The 17,454-nt window shown below is 40.6% G+C and overlaps 1 protein-coding gene across 1 annotated transcript; it reads left to right on the forward strand.

The window, feature by feature from the left end:
- The first annotated feature begins 1,012 nt into the window (after positions 1-1,012).
- Positions 1,013-17,358, forward strand: ACADL (acyl-CoA dehydrogenase long chain). The gene is made up of 11 exons (XM_054636162.2): positions 1,013-1,167; positions 2,498-2,659; positions 5,157-5,294; positions 5,708-5,872; positions 6,786-6,852; positions 8,071-8,235; positions 9,052-9,153; positions 10,948-11,061; positions 13,135-13,262; positions 15,257-15,343; positions 16,697-17,358. Exons 1-11 carry the CDS (start codon positions 1,094-1,096, stop codon positions 16,788-16,790), a joined length of 1,296 nt encoding a protein of 431 aa, XP_054492137.1. The 5' UTR covers positions 1,013-1,093; the 3' UTR covers positions 16,791-17,358.
- Positions 17,359-17,454: the final 96 nt, after the last annotated feature.

Below are 17,454 nucleotides of genomic sequence, written 5' to 3' on the forward strand. Positions count from 1 at the left end.
CTCAAAATAGACTCCAGACTCAAACAGAGGGAAGAACTGCACATGAGGGCTAATTTGCATGAGAAGTGGGAGAAATAACTAGCAAATAGGGGGCTCAGTGCTAATCAGTAAAGAGATTATGTAATAAAATATATGCATTTGTCTGTTAAAGTCTGTAAGTACTGTAAAGCTTTGATGAATGAGGAGCTAGCTTTTTATGGGTTAACACCTAGCTCCTTACTTTACACAAACTAGAATTAAAAAAAAAAAAAATAGAAATACTTTGCTTCAGTGTGTGAACTGGTGCTGTGTGACGGGTAACATTCAGAACAATAAACCTCCATTTTGGGAAAGCCCCTATGTACCATAATGGTAAACCACCTAACTTAGAGAAACCAGCACTCAAAAAAAAGAAAAAAACCCCAAACACACATACACACAAAAAAGACCAAAACAAAAAACAACAACAACAAAAACCCTCAAACAAACAAACAAAACCCCCTCCACCCCAAAACAAAACAAAACCCCCCACACCAAAACAAACAAACAAAAAACCAAAAAAACCAAACCAACCCCCAAAAAATAAACAAAAAAAAATCAGAAAAAAACCCCACACCCACAAAAAGGGTGCTAAATTATTTTAGTGGGCAGGTTGTGCCAATCAAAACCTGCTGACAGCAGGAGGACCCGGCCCACGAAGGTGAAATGGCGAAAAGGCCCAGGGAGGGGCAGCCCTCAGGGGCGGGGGCTCAGCTTCCCGCCATGTCCCCTCAGGAAAGGGAGTGTCACCCCCTTTCCTGAGGAGAAAGACGAAGAAGATAAAGAAGAAGGAGGATGATGAGGATAGAGCCGTGGCCCAGCGCCTCGCCCCTCACGCCAGCTGCCATCACACGGGCGGCTTTCAGCGCACAACCCCTTCGTCCGGCTTTGCTGCCGCTCCCCTCCGTGACGCGATTGCAAAGCTACACCAGAGAAACATTATTTATACTGCTGCTTCACGGTGCTCCCGCCTCCATCCCGGAAGGGATTTCCAGCCGTGGGTGGGCGGGCGCAGGGATAACTCACGGGCTGCAGCGGCGGTGCCGCCTTGTCCTGTCCCGCCCTGCCCCGTAAGATGGCGACGCGGCTGCTCCGCCTGCGCGGCCTCCTGAGGGCCGCCGGCTGCCGGCCCTTCTCCGCCCAGGCCAGGTGAGCGGGACCGGCCGTGAGGGTGGCTGAGCTCCCCTGAGCTTGGGTTCCGTAAAGACCGCGGGGTGAATGGCTTTGCCCGGCTGCTGGTGCTGGCTGTATGATCTCGTATTATTTTATCCATTCTGTGCGGGTGGGTGTACGCACCTCAGTGTGTGCTTGGAGCGTGTGGGTGCGTTTGTATAGGTGTAACGGGAGTGTTACGGGCGCTGTATGTGTGTGGGAGCCCTGGGCGAGCCGCGGCACATCCGTGGCCGTGATGTGCCGACCTTTGCTCCACTTGCCGGGAGCAGCGTGTCCCGTGCTGGCAGCAGGTGACAGTGACAGCGGGCGCGACCTTGCCCGGGCACCGCGTTCCCCAGGGCAGGAGTGGGATCGGACCTTCCCGGACCTTCCACTTGTGTTTCCCAGTGTGAGAAGAAGGGAGCAGCCAGGCCCTTCCCTGTGTGACACAATTAAACAAAAGGTTGGGCTTAAGTAAAACTCATCAGCTTTAAAACTAAGGTGGAGTTTTTGAGAGAGTCATTGTGTGTCTAGCTTTGAGGGTACAAGGTACTCAACAAGCAAGTTGCTGTATCTCGTTTTTTCCAAATATTATTAGATGTAAGTAGAGTCTGTTTCAGGGGGATTATTGCCCTGGTAGAGCCTGAGTAGCTACATGTGGTAGTAAATAAAGACTTCTGTCTCTGGAGCAGAGTAAATAAGCACAGGCTCAGCTGAGTTCTGTAGGAGTACACACAGGTGATGTGCAGAGGAACTGAGAGACTAACAAAATAGTTTGGGAAAGGAAAAGTGAATGCCTTTTCCATGTACTCAGCTCCCAAAGTTTCTGATGTTTTGTGGCAATACAATAAAAGCAAGTCAAAAAATCCAATGCACAAGTATGGGAAGTGAATTTTCATTTCAGCCTTAAAGTAGTATGTCATCCTTGATGATCCAAACCCCTACAAAAGTGTTATAACCCCTTCTTTCTTATTTAATAATTATACTTTCCTTGTGTGGATTCTACTACTGACCTTTACCCCTGTATCAGTTTTTATTTTTTTGTTGAAGCATTCTTTGATTTTTACCTATGTTTTCATTAGGTTAATTTTATTTTTTTTATATATGTATTATTGCTTTTAATTTATTTGAAATGTGAACAAACCAGCCTTGCCTTACCTCCATTAATAGCCCAGTGGAGTGCAGTGTATGTTAGTTCTTTGTATTTATCATGGGTATCCTTTGCACCTCATGGTGTGCCAGAGTTGGGATGTGAGCTGTGTTTAGTTTCTAAAAGGCAAATAGGGTGTCTGTGTCCTAACAGATGCATGAATTTGTCTTTTTCCAGTCCCCTGCAGACAGAACAGCATGGCACAAAGCGCCTGGAGCCATCTTCTGCTAAAACTTTGACTGACATAGGAATTCGGAGGATCTTCTCATCAGATCATGATATCTTCAGGGAGAGTGCCAGGAAATTCTTTCAGGAAGAAGTGCTGCCTTTTCATGCAGAGTAAGATAACCTCCTAAACATTTGGATTGCCAAAATTAATTTTTTCCCCAAAATGTATTCTGTGGTGTTACTTCTGATACAGCAGGATATAAAGATTATTGGTTTTCATCTACAAGCTTTCTATTTCAAATTTACCAATTTAAAACAAACCTGTGAAAGTCATGCATGAAGAAAAATCATACATAATCAAAACTGAATGCATCCTTTGAGCTCCAGTTTAGGCATCCTCAGCTTAGGCCCATGAGCAGGCAAAGGCAGTTTGCAGAGTTGCAGCAAAGTTTCCCTGCCTCTAGGATTAACTGATGTTTTTGGGGTAGAGTTGGGGGGCAGTTCAGTTCCCACACTATTGGGAAATAGTCACTGAAAAAGGCTTTGATCATCTCTTACTATCTTGCAGTAGATTTTGTAGCTACATGCAAGTACTTACATCATGGTGAGGTGAATTATCTATTACCAAGAAACTTGCACAAAACATCTTTGTTTGAATTTCTTAATTTTTTTTTTATTTCTGTGGAAATATGTGCATTTTCTGTACAGAGTGGAAGTGTTGCAATTCCACTGAACTAGAGCTGAAGGGTGGTTTTAGCCCCTATTTTAGTCATATCCAATCACATTATAGTGCTGAAAAGGAAAGAAATTAACTCAGGGTATGGTTTTGAGCCAAAAGTGTCAAGCTGTAGTAGTGTCTTAAGCAATTTTTAGTTTACTTGAAGTGAAAACAGCAAGGGATAGCAAAGGGCTTATTCTGAAATTGCCCTGCTAGATGAGAGGCTCCTGACACAGCTGAAGTGTGCATCCACAAACAGCTGAGGTGCCTCATTGAGTTAATGGCACATCATGGCTCTGGGGCAGGAATGAGCAGCAGGAGGCTTACAGCAAGGTTGGTGACAGTTTGGTTTTTTTAATCCTCAAACTATAACCTTTTAGTAGTATGCTCTTCCACTGTGCAGTCATATTCTGTCCATAAAAGCAGATGTTTTCCCTCATTTTGTGTTGGAAGGACTTCCAGGGCAGGTTTGTGGACATGTATTGACTCTGCTTGAGGTTGCTGAAGATCCTGTTTGCCATCTTGCTGACACAACAGTTTCTTAGGGAAACTGTATCAAGTTCAACTTGTATTCTTGCATCACTTCAGTGGCCTCTGAACCCCTCTCTTCTCACAGCTTTCAAGGCAGCAAGAAGGCCTCAGGCACAGAACATTACTGGATTATTGGGAGGAGGAGAAGCTTTGGTGCTGGGTGAAGCAGAGACAGCAATGTCCCTGAAAGTGGGGATCATGGGGAAAGCAAAGATGGTAAAAAGAGATTTAAGATTTCCAGTGTAGGAGCAAAAGCTCTGTGAATCAGCTTAAATACTGGAGCAGCTTGCCCAGAGAAGCTGTGGCTGCCCCATCACTGGGAGTGGTCAAAGCCAGGTTGGATGGGGCTTGGAGCAACCTGGGCTAGTGAAAGGTGTCCCTGCCTATGGAGGGGGGTCAGAGCTGGATGAGCTTTAAGGTCCCTTCCAATCCAAACCATTCTGTGATTCTATGGTTCTGTTTTGTATGTAGGATAAGATACTTGATTAACTGCAGGTAAATAGCTGTGCTATAGCTCTGCTGCACACAGGTGTGTCAGAGCAATGTCTCTGATACATTCTGTTTAAACTGTGGCGTTAGAAAATAAAGGCATTAAAAAAAGAGAAAACCTGGACCATTAGTGGCCATCCCTATTGAGTTGGCAAACCCCATAAAGAGGCACTAATTTTCCAAGAATAAGGTGATTCCTGTGGTGGTAAAGTTTGCCAGCTGTCAGCAGATAAGCCTCAGCTATCTATTTACACAAACTTGAAAGGACCTTAAAGCAGTAATTTACAGTAACTTATGAGTCAATAACTTACAGTACTGACTCATAAGAAGTGCAGGGACAGATTTTTATACAAAACTGACTAATATTATATCATTGGTTCTGATAAAGCATTTTTCATGAGTAGAAGTGGAAATCTTTCATGGTAGAGTGGAAATCTTTGATGAAATATAATGATGATAATAAATAATATATAATATAATATTTTATAATATTATATGATGTAAAATATAATAGAATGGTAATGACAATATAATATAATGATCCTCATTTTTTATGTGGGTAAATGTGCATTTACAAATGGAATGTTAGGAGGATAAACACCTGCCTGTAATTATCCAGATGGCTGGGGCTAAATTGCCTAAATCCCAGTCTGGTGTAAGAGTCTCATAACAAGTCTTAATGAAATCTTGTCAGGTTACACATTGGAAGCAGGAGTTCAGACTTGTTTTGCAGCTGGTGTCCCTGCACTGCCAGTGTCATCTGTGCACTTGAAGATTAGAAACTCTGTGGTTAAGCCACTGCTTCTTGGCTGGGACACAGAGCTGTCTGTGTCCCCTCACACCGTCTGCTGGTGTTCTAGTGTGAAGCAGATAAACAGGAGCACGTGGGGGGGTTCAGTGTGTGACCCTGGCTTTGTGTTCATTCCACAGGTGGGAGAAGGATGGCCAAGTGAGCAGGGAGCTCTGGGAAAAGGCTGGACAGCAGGGCTTGCTGGGTGTTGCTATTGCTGAAAAGCATGGAGGCATTGGAGCAGATATTCTCTCTTCAGCCATTGTCTGGGAGGAGCAGTGAGTACTGCATGCTTCAGGAAGAATTTCAATGGTCTTATTGTTTGTGACTGTATTTTTTTTTTTTTCATAAGTTATCCTAATTGTGGACTACATTTCCTTACAGAAAATGATGTTATCTTTCCTGTGGAAAGGATAGTTTACATATATGTAAATTCCTCCTGTTTAAAGTATTCTGTATCACTGTTTGAGTAACATTGGCTTTGTGACTGGGGGAAGCCTTTTTTGTAGCCTGGTAGGTTATGTACCCATTTGGCTGTGAAATTAAATTCTGTAAATAATGGTAAAAGATCTGAGACTTCTGTGTAGTGGGGTTCTCTTCACTATTGTGTTTGTGTTGTAATGGTGCAAGTTCAGTGCTCAAGTCTTTGTTAGTAGTTTTTTCTGAACTTCCCCCTCCCCTTTTTTTCCAGGATGTATGTTAACTGTACAGGCCCAGGGTTCAGCCTTCACTCAGATATAGTCATGCCCTACATTGCCAACTATGGCTCTGAAGAACAGATTAAACACTTTATCCCCCAGATGGTTGCAGGCAAGTGCATTGGAGCTATTGCCATGACAGAGCCTGGGGCTGGCAGGTAAGCCAAATACTAAAACAATGGTTTCAACATTATTTGCTGTCTGTTGATCTGTCAATGAAAAACATTCTGAGCCTCCTGGTTCGTTAGTTACTCTACAGATGAGATTATCCCACATCATAGGCAAGACTCAAAAAACCTGTTATAGATTACTTTATTACAGCTTTGTCATTTCAAGATAGTGGCTCAGAATCCATTTCTGTATTGTTCCACTGTGGGCAAATATGCTTTGTATTTGTTTCTGCAGTCTGAGTTTATAGTTATCAACTTGTTTGCATGTGAACATAGGTACAACATGAGAAAAAAAGTGGGAAATTACATACTGTGGTAAAGAAGGCTGGGCTTTACAGTTAGCTTTTTCTGTAGAACAGAGCACCTTGTTTTTCTTTGCTCTGAATCCTTTCAGAGAAATGTCCCTCCTTGCCCAGCACATGTTTGGAGTAGACACTGCTGATCACTTTGCAAAAGAGAGAGGGACATGTGAAATGCAAAACCTGTTGGTGTGAGGTTTCTCCAAATGGCAGGTGTTGCTCATGGCTTTTCACAGAGCCTCCTGATCAGGATTGAGCCTGTGAAGAGGATTGGTTTTATCTGCCATTTGTTGTCTGAGGTGTACTGTGTAAGTGGATGCTGACCTGTTGATGTCAGTGCTTGCATTACACCACCTCCCACAAGCAGGGATGGGGAAATGGGACCTCATGTTCCTGTATGGTTGCACAGATTTATCATCCTTTTCCACACCCTGCTTGTGACTTCTGTTACACTCACCTATTTCATGGTGTCTCACTATTCTTTCACTGAGCCCATGTCTGCATGGTATAAAATCTACCTTCTTTTGTACTGGATGGAATCCAAGATACAAATTGCAGCCTCTGGAATGGTTTTTTGAAGGACCTTTTGAATTCTGTTTCAGTGACTTGCAGGGAGTACGGACATATGCAAAAAAAGATGGAAGTGACTGGATTCTTAATGGGAGTAAGGTGAGTGCACTGACATGCATTCTGCTCTTGGGCTTTAGGAACTGAACACATTTAGCTGAATGCAGCAGGATGTGCACTGCTCTCAGCATCTCCTCCCAGTCCTTTTACTTTTGGTTTGGGTTTTTTGTCTGGGTTATGTTGTAGGTGGGTTTTTTTTCCCAGTTACCTTTTTTTAATAGGTCTTGAGACATGTCTGTTGCAGGCAATTTACAAACTGATTTATAGGAGGGCTTGTATAAGTTTTTTTGTAGCTTTAAAGTAAGCCTATTAAAAGGCTTTTTTTCCCTTAAACTGTGAAGGAGAGGGGAAAAAATGTGCTGTGTAGTATGAGCAGTATGGTTCTCAGTACTGATGTTTAACAATAAAATATATATACTACTGCTCTGAAATCTTCTGTGGCCTGAGTAAAAATTGTGCTGCCACAATGCAATCTTTATTCAGGAGCTTGCTGGTCTTGTTAGGAAAAGACCAAAACAGCTGCATCAGATGCTTTCACTGTGTTGTCAAGTTGTGGCAAAGCAGTTTTTTCATTACCATAATGAAAAATAAGAGGGCAGAAATAATGTTGAAGTGGGAGTGTGGGTTCAACAGACCATTTTTTTGAAAGCTGTGAAATGTCCTCATCTTATTTTGTACTGCTGCTGATAACAGTACTGATAGAGACTTCTGGTCTTAGCAGAATTTCAATGGTGACAATGTGTGCAAGCAGATAGATATGCATAGGTGCTCAAAAGGTGCCCATGCCACTCATTTGAAGCCACGCAGGACAGAAAGCTTTCTCTTGCTGGACTTAAGATGGATCCATTTGACAGACTCATGAGTTGTTCTGCAGAGTAATAGTAAGCAGTTGTGACAAGAAGCTGTTGATAGTTTTGAGTGTTATGCCTAAATAATTTAATTTCTAGACAAGAGAACCTCTGTGTTTATTTCATATCTACATTTGATGCTGCATTCCTTCTTATTCCTTCTGCACAGACAGAAGAAACAGGACTGTGCATTCTTTAACTTCACACTTCTGTCCCACACAATACTTCTCAAATTAATGTCTGCCTCGTTCCTAAACACTTAATATCTAAAGCTTGAAATTCTTCTGGACACTTGAACCTTGCCTTTCAGTTCACCTCTGAAAGTGTCAATGTAATTCTACTTTCTGCTACTTGGTGATCTCTTCTAACCACTATCCACCTTGCTTTATTCTAAATTCCTTTTGTTTGACAGGTGTTCATCACTAATGGTTGGATGAGCGACGTGGTGATCGTGGTTGCGGTTACAGACAGGGAGGCCCGATCCCCTGCTCATGGCATCAGCCTTTTCCTGGTGGAAAATGGAACAAAAGGTTTCATCAAAGGGCGCAAACTCAACAAAATTGGCTTGAAAGCTCAAGTGAGTTCATACAACCTCTGATGCAATAGATTTGGAGAAAGTCTAAACCCACTTAATGCCTGGCAGCTGCTAAATAAATATAAGATGGAACTATGGTTGTGTTCTAGTTGTTAGACTTTCTAACAACTAGACTTTCAACTAACAACTAGATAAAACTGACTCTTATGGGCTAAAGATGGGCTGCCTCTTTTTTAAATATACTTTTGAAATAATTAGCAAAAAAATCCATTTCTATGTCCTGAGACTTTGTCTAACTCAAATCTTTAGTTGTGAAGAGCACCAGAGCTGAAACTTTGTGCTACAGAGCACAAACATGTGTGTATCCTGATTTTGCCTGTGAAGGTCTGGAGCATGTGATGTGCAAAGAGAGGCTGAGGAAGCTGGATGCATTTACTTGGAAGAAGCCTGAAAGCACAGGAATTTACTGATGTGTTTAGCTATAGAGATGCTGGGGCCTGATCCTTTTTTGAGGAGGAGAGTGGCAAAGGAGACAAGTTATATTAAGGACAATTCTTAGTAGGTATTAGGAAAAAAGGTCCACCAGGAAAGTGGTTGGATACTTGCATAGTGGCTGAGAGAGGCTCTGGAGCCTTCACCTTTTGAGCTTTGGAAAGCTTAACTAGACAAGGCCCTCATCTGATTGTTTTTCTGGAGCTGCTCTGAGTAGAATGTAAGCTAGATGACTTCTGGAGGATCCTTCCAGGCTAAATCTGGGATTTCAAGTTAAAGTGCATAGTAGCAAGAAAACACTAGGGAAAAGTTAGTTTAATGGGATGAGAATGTCAGACTCAACTGTTGCCTTTCAAATCCTCTTAGGACACAGCAGAGCTGTTTTTTGAAGATGTGCGGTTGCCAGCCAGTGCCTTGCTTGGAAAAGAGAACAAAGGCTTCTACTATCTGATGGCAGAGCTGCCTCAGGTAAAAGGAATGTGAGTGTTTGCTGTCTGCAGGAAGAATACAGAGACAGATTTTGTCATTAGTCCTGAAGTTCATGTATTGTGGTGAGCCACCTGGGTTGCTGAAGTGGGATGCCTTTGTCAAACCCCAAAACATTTCTATGGGTTAAGCTCACAGAAGAAATAGCAACCAGATATTCTCAAGAGGTCAAAATTATACAAGTTTACTGGCAAAATGTAGAAAATTAAGGAACTTTGACTAAGGATGTAGTGCAACACCCAATTAACACAAAACACTTGCCTTAGCATTAATTTAGTCTAACTTGGCAACCTTTAAACCTGTCCAAAATGTTCCATGAAAAGCAAATTAGAAGAAGAAAGGGAGAAAGATAGAAAAAATACAGAAAAACACACATGTAACTACCAACTCCTGAGTTCCAGTGATGATGAGGTAGAGACTCCAAGAAGCTGATAGGGTCAAGACAAGGTCCCCTTGTGGTCAGCCTTTTAAACCCCAGAGCCACCCTGGCCCTCCCAGATGGGACTGTGGTCACTCAGGAACTGGCTTTGGCAAGACTGAGGCACTGCCTGCAGTGTGCCACAGCTGACAGACACTGCAGGGCTTGCTGGGCCCTGCTCTGCACACCACAGCCCCCATCCTGCCCCCCTGTCCCCACACATGCATCCCAAAATGTCTCAAGACATCAATCTTTTCCAGTCTCTGACAGTCTTGTGTGCAATGTTTTGTTGGTACTGCTGATTTTTAACTGAAGCACACAGTGCTAGGTGTAGAATTCTTTGGGCATTGCTAAAAGTGTTGATATCCCACCAGCTCAAAGACAGATCTCCTAATCAGCAACCCAGCTACTGAAAAACCTGAGGGTAGTGTATTAAAAAGAACTTTCCACTTGTATACAAGATTTCTTGTATACTTCTAGTATGGAAGCACTTTGCTTAGTAAATTAAGTATAGCTTGGTCATCTCTGATTCATTTAGCATTCTCTTTCAAGAAACAAGCACTGCTGTTCTAGCTCTTCTGCAAGTAGAAGCATATTAAAGTTACATGGAATTCTGCTCATACAACAAAGTAAAGAAATTGTTTAGCTGCCAAAATACCTTGCTACTTTACCAGTCAGTTTATGAAGGTTTGTAATTATTTTGGAGGGCAAGGAGGCAATGTTGTTTTCCAAAATGTGTCTGTGCTTTGTCAAAGCTATGACATACTTGCCTCATTTGGTAGGGATCATATTTTTTAATATTGTGAGTAAATACAAAACCTGATCAAAGGAAATATTTTAATGCTTTAAATAGGTGTCCCACAATCCGATTCAATGCAATGCATCAGACTGTTTCCATGTTGCCAGAAAAAAATGTTCTGCATGTAGTTTTTGTTTTTCACTGCAATGGAGAAGGAGAAACAAGATATTTTTTGTAGGCTTTTTCCCCTCTAGAGTTGTCCTATTGAAATTGTTAAATACAGTTGTTGTTTTAGCTGAGCAGTGGAAGCCAATAATTGAAACAGAATCTGATGTGAACTTTTCAGTCAGTAAGATTCCTGTGGTCAATCTGTAGCTATTTTTTGAGTCATTGTGATGGAGTATTATGCCAGTAAAGCCTTAAAAGTGAGCTTTAGACAGCAAGGCATTTGTCCAACTCATTAATTTCAGTAATGCAGTATGTCTGGTTTGATATTTTATGTGACTTCTGCTCCCACTCCATTAATGAACAGCACTGAATATCTGTGTCCTAATTGTGCATCTGATGTGGAGAAATGTAGGACCAACTCAACTGCATTCTGTAATTTGTGTTTCAAAAGGAAAGGCTGCTAATTGCTGATATGGCTCTTGCTAGCTGTGAATTCATGTTTGAAGAAACAAGGAATTATGTGAGGCAAAGAAAAGCTTTTGGGAAGACAATTGCACATTTGCAGGTAAGTTAGAGCTGAGCTGCTTGTGTACAGATTCTATTGTGTGTTTGCTGTACAGCTGTGCATGTGAAGTAGTGACCAAATGAAAATCACTGGGCTGTTTCAAAAGGGTCATTTTCAAAGCTTTCACTGGGGCTGGTTTTTGCCTCTGTGCTTATTTTTCATTTAAGGAATGCAAAAAGAATAATTTTAAAGAAGCAGTAGAAAAAGCCTTAATGTATATATTTTATGACTTGGGTAGGTAACCTCCCAGCAGTGCTGTTTCTGAAGGAAATAGCAGGAAGTATCCTGGCTCCTTGCTGCAGCTGGAGAATGATTCCCTTGTTCATCTGAGGCTTGCATTTTACTGCCAGAGGTCCTAATCACAGGGTTCATCACACCTGCCTCTATTTGTCTGTGCCTAAAATCCTTTTAGGGGGCTGCTTGTGCAGGTACTGTGTTCCTCTGCACACAGAGCATGGCAGGAAAATTATTTTGGATGCTCCTGGAGGAGGGGGACTCCCAGCAGTGACCTTGCTGCCCGAGTGCTGTGGAGGTGCTTCATGAATGTTGTAATGAGACTCCTCAGCCAGCAGCAGTCTGGGTGTTTGTGTGGCTGTGTGTAAAAATGTTCTCTGATGCTCTGTGGGCAGAACTCACTCCTGATGGGGGTAGATAATTGAATTTTGAGGTGTTTGTGCCTACACTCTTTAGCTGCAGTCATAAAATAGATACTGCTTTCCACAGGATTGCTATAATACAATTTTCCTGACAACAGCATTAACTGTTAGGGCTGAAGGAAGCCAAGCTCCTGCTTTGGTTTATAGGATAAAACTGACTCTTATGGGCTAAAGATGTTGGCTGCCTCTTATTTAAATATACTTTTGAAATAATTAGCAAAAAAATCCATTTCTGTGTCCTGAGACTTTGTCAAACTCAAATCTTCAGTTGTAAAGAGCACCAGAGCTGAAACTTATAGAGGCTGGAATGCAAGATATCCTTCAGGGGATTATGATCTTCATAGTTTTTAATGTTAACCTTCAGGAATCCGTAATTCCAGATGGAATTTTCACTGTGTGACTGAAACACAAAAGAGCTATATTTTAACTTGTTTGAATGTAGGTAGGAGATGCTTGCTATTTGTAGTAGCTCACTGTGCAGAGATCTCCATAATCTCCCTTTTTAGGCTAGGCCACCAGCAGGTGGACAATAAATTTCATAAAGTATATTATTTTTGCCAAAATAATGAATTTCTGCATATCTCTTTTTGTTGGTGATGACTTGAGTGTGCATATTATAAATAATCCTTTCCAATTAGAGCTCTGCCTTGGGCTAATTCATTTAGTCATGCCACATTACAGCATTTGAAATGAATTCTTTCCTTGTGGTAGAACATTGGTCCAGTGTATTTCTTGTCAAGGGAAGCAACATTTTTTTTTTAATACATATTTCTAGAACTGAAATAAGAAAGAACTTTTATTAGTGGGTGATGTTTTTATCCCCTCCCTGCCAGAATTACAAGAAGATGGTTGAATGCCTGCCTGGTCTGGTTTTACATAACCTTATGATGGATTTTACCTCTTCTATCTAAACCTCTCTTCCAGTGTGACAGAGCTCGGTGCTGAAAAACTTTGATATTCCAAAATTCCTTTTTTTTTTGGTTTGTCTCTTTGCATGTAGCTTAAACTCTGAAGAATACAGAGAAAGAGCATTCAAGAGATGGTGAAGTGTTATTAATTGGGAAAGTTCATGGCTCTACAGAGTGAAAGGACATTCCCTTGCCAGAGGGAGCCGAGAGTGACAGAGCGCTCTGGGCCTTCTGCCATGTGCTCTCTAGGAATTTGTTTTCCCTTTCTCTTGTGCTTTTTCTCTTAAATTTGTGTTTTGAGTTGACCTTGAGAAGTAAAGAGCAGTAACTTTGTGTAATAGGACTGGTGAATACGTAATTGTCTGCTGTCTTCTGATGTACTGAGCCAAAGTTTGAAATAGTGATTTCTAAAAGCAATCCTTTTGGAAAATATGCTGTATTTTCTACCTAAAATATTAAACTGCACTATACTTCTTTCCTCTCCCTTCTCTATCCTCTTCCAAAACAAGACAGTACAGCACAAGTTGGCTGAAATAAAAACTCAGATTTGTGTGGGCCGAGCTTTTATGGACAACTGTTTGCAGCTGCACGCAGACAAACGCCTGGACTCTGCCACAGCCTCCATGGCCAAGTACTGGTATGTGCTCACAGTCATCTGGGAGTGTCACTGGCATGGTCTGAACTCTGATGGTGTGGGCAGCAAAAATCAGAGTTACATTGAAAACCAGGGTTGCTTAACCAGATCAATTTCAAAATAAATGCATACTTTTAAAATAGGCTTCCATTGATAACAAAATCATGCCTCTGCTTTAGCTTTAAGTAAAAGCAAGTGCTCCATTGGTATTTAGACAAAAATTTGCATTTTATTGTTAGCAATTTGTTGTTGGGTGGTTTTTTTTTCATTTTCTTTGTTCTTTTTTTAGTGGGGTATATGGGGGTTTTTTTAAGCAAAATTTGAATATTTGGAGCTAAATTTAAAGATATTTGAAGCTCTGTGATACTGTTTAGTTAATGTTACTTAAGAATAGCTGTTTGGCTTAGCCAGTTTTCAAAACTAGCTGGTTTTGGGAAGACATAGTTGGATACAGCTGTTGCTGTAACTGAGACTGAACACTGCTTTCCTATATTGTCCAGAACTTCTTCTCCCTCACCCTGTACTTGGTGGTGTCATGTGTTAACTTAGCTTTACCAGAGCAAAACAATATCTAAGAAATATCTAAGGAAATATCTAAGGTAGTGGTACATCAATTTGTATAGTTATATCTCGTTGCAAAGATGGGAGGAAAAAACCCACGTGAGACATGAGCAAAGAAATCTATGGAATATACGCACACAGTTTTTAGGCTTTTCAAAATAAGTATAGAGGGAATGAGCAGAAATATTTACAAAGGAAGGCAAGGTTTTGAGTGCTATTCCTGGCAGTGATTACCTAGAAGTACCAGGTACAGAAGCAGAGGCATTCCATTTTGAGGAGGAGGAAGCAATTAATGCCAGCTGAAGTATGCAGACTCACTTCCTCAACAAATTTCCCTAAGCAAGGCTTTTGAAAATCCCTCACTTTCACAGCTGTTTGCCAGCATGATTTCTTGTGGGTTTCCTCTTTCCCCAGTGGTGTCCCTGTGACCCTTCCATAGGACTCACTTAAATGGTCTAGAAAATGCTTGAATGTAGAATTGCTTTATTTCCTAATGAATTGGGACATTCTCTCCAGTCTTGAATTTCCCTTCAAACTTTTTGTATAGTTAATGACTTGAGTTAGAGCTTTGAAGGAGTTTAAAACCTGGTTTGTGCATCTCTTTTTTCATATCTGGGAAAGGTCTGTAGGGTTGTTTTGGTTTGCTTTTTCTTGTGGTGACAGGTTGTGGTACATACCTAAAATTTTGAATTTAAGAATATATTTAGGAAAGACAGTGGTAATAACTCACAGCTGCAGAATTACATTTGGTATCATAAACTGTAAGGATTTAAATGAATGAGGGGATGGTTTGGGGAAAAGACCATTATTCCAGGAGAAGCAATTAGTTTTTCATTTTCATTTCTTCTGTTGCCACTGAAAGCTGTATGCTTAGAAAGTGGTTTTTTTTCATGTCTTCTAACTACAGCTTGAGCTTCCAGTGCTGGAAATTTTTTTCTTTTTTTTTTTTTGGTTTTAAATCCATATTTTGTTGTCAACAAATGCAGTTGGGGAATTGCAGTATGTTTAGAATTGAAGGCTATTGCAGAAAAGGCTATTGGGAAAGTTTATTGCAGAAAATAAATTATGCCCAGGTGATGGTTATGCTCAAAGAGTATCCTGGTGTGTTGCTAATGGCAGTGGTGAGGGGAAAGCCTGGTTTATTGTTAATTTCTGACAAAGCTGAGTGATTTGGCAAGAAAAGAGACTGTACCAACTTGCTTCACAAAAGGATTCACTTGGCCTGTGAGAAAGGTAAACAAGCCTGTCTGTTTTGAAACCTTTCCTTCTCCAAAAGCCGTCCCATAAAGGGAACAAACCTTTAATGCATTCAATTGAGCAGTATTTATTTCTCACTAAAAGTATTTTGGTTTTGTCTTGTTAACATATCTTTATCTTCTGTACTGTTTTGCAACATGATGTCCTTCTAACAGCAAATTTCCTTTTGGCCATTTAAGGTGTTCTGATCTCCAAAACAGCATCGCTACCCAGTGTGTACAAATGCACGGAGGATGGGGGTACATGTGGGAGTATCCAATTGCAAAGTAAGTGGAACATTTCAGATTGTGTGATGAAAGATTAGCTGCAAAGTCAAATGAAGCACTTCCTTTGCATCTGTGGGTTAGTTGTTTAGTGTTAGTGGTGATTTACTGTTCATTTTCTCATTGTGTTTAATTGAAATTACTGTACAGATGTCTGCAGGAAGGCTTTGTTCTGATTCTCCAAATAACTCTAAATCTGTTCAGCAATTATTGTCTGGTTTTTTTTTTTTCACAAAAGTTGTTTTTTTTAGAAGAAATGTTATTGAAAAAACATCAAAACTATAAAAAGTAGAAATGAGGGGAGCTAGTTTTATGTTTTATCTGAAATTAAATGCATATGGGTGAAGAAAACACATTTCTTCTACCACTGAGTATCAAGTAATTAAATCAAGAGCATAACTGGCTACATTCAGCTCTTCTACACCTTTGAAAATTAAGAAGATAAGAGATTTATATGTAGACAAAGAAATTTGTCGTTCCCATTTTTTTCTGACTTGGTGAATTTAGAGACATTAATGGAGCTTTTGTATAAATCCTTGTATGTTATCTGTGAAGTTTGTGTACAGGCCATGTGACACACTAAATAGAGATTTTGTGCTGTTTTTATGAAATATATCAAAGAGGTGGTAATCTGACAGTAGAAATAGCAAACACAGGACTGCTGTGCAATTGTCATAAGCAAGCTATTTTTTTTAACTGAGGAGGTTTATATTTTATTTAAATTTTAAATACATTGAGTATGAAATGTTGCTTTAAAATGACTTGTTCCTCCATGTTTTCATGGAGTGTAGTTTGTGAGTGATCTGCTTTGTCTTGTTAAAGGAAGGCCAGTTTGGGGTGTCCTTGAACCTCTGCTTGTCTGTGTGTACAGTAGTTCCCCACACAGGGTTTTATTATCTCTGTGGTCCAGTAATAAGTAGATTTCCAGAGAATGCCACATTGCTTCTGTGTGAGGAAGCAGAATGGAGATGGAAAAGCTCTGTCATCATCCTGTGTGCTGTCACCAGGAACAAAAATTGGGAGTGGAGTAGTAGCAGGAGTTTATAGGGCTTTATTTTTTTTGTTTAATTAGAGGCAGTAGTGGAGACTTTACACTATAAACAGACAGGGAAGAGATGCTGACCCAGTTCCTGGTTTGGCACACAGCATCCTGAAAAGTTAATTCTGTAATATTCCAGGTAGTTGAAGCCTCTTAGAAAATAAGAACTACCTTATCAATGGGAGGAGTATACTTTGAAAAGAGGGATCTCTAAAGATAAAATGCTGTTGTTTTTTGGTTTTGTTTTTTTTTAATTATATGGTCATTCTGAGGCATTGTTTGTAATGTTTCCTTGTTTTGTTTTTTTCCTCCCTCAGAGCTTTTGTGGATGCCCGTGTTCAGCCAATCTATGGTGGTACCAATGAAATAATGAAGGAACTTATTGCTAGAGACATTGTCAGTGACAAGTAGGGCAGATGATTACTACTTTGCAGAGTCTTGCAGAGCCTTTTTCGATATTAATATATGGCATAAAATCAGACATCAGAATGTAAGTAAAATAAATATGCTGTATAATGTTCTTTAAAGGAAGTGACACTTAAAGCACATGTTAGTAATAACAATGTGCTCACATTCAGGATATCTAATATTTAATGAACTTAAAATTTATATGTCTTTGTACAACACGGAGTAGTTCTCTGGGTGTCAAGAGTTGCAGTAGTAAAAGGCAATTTTATCTCTGGAACTCTTGGTCTCTCAGACTTGAACCCATTGTGTTGAATCCAAACCTTGCTTTTCAGAAGCAAATCTCGAGAGAAACCATATTCATAACAAATAAAATTAAATATTAATGTAACTTTGAATTTGTATTTCCCCTTGAGAAGCAGAACTTGACACTTGCTGTTGTTGCCATACACCTGCTCACTGTGCAGCAGCCACCTGCCGTGCAGCTGACCTCTATGTTTACATCTAACCCGGAATGCCTTATTTTAATTACTTTGGTCAAATAAACATAATAAAGCATTTCTATGCAATCTCACGCCTGTCTGCGGTTACTTCAAAGCCCTCGGGGAAACGGGGCATCTCCCTATGTGCCCGTGTTCACCTCAGGGCGCTGAGGGGGAGTTCGGTGGGA

Source organism: Agelaius phoeniceus, chromosome 7, assembly GCF_051311805.1.
Source record: "Agelaius phoeniceus isolate bAgePho1 chromosome 7, bAgePho1.hap1, whole genome shotgun sequence".
NCBI classification, from domain to species: Eukaryota; Metazoa; Chordata; class Aves; order Passeriformes; family Icteridae; genus Agelaius; species Agelaius phoeniceus.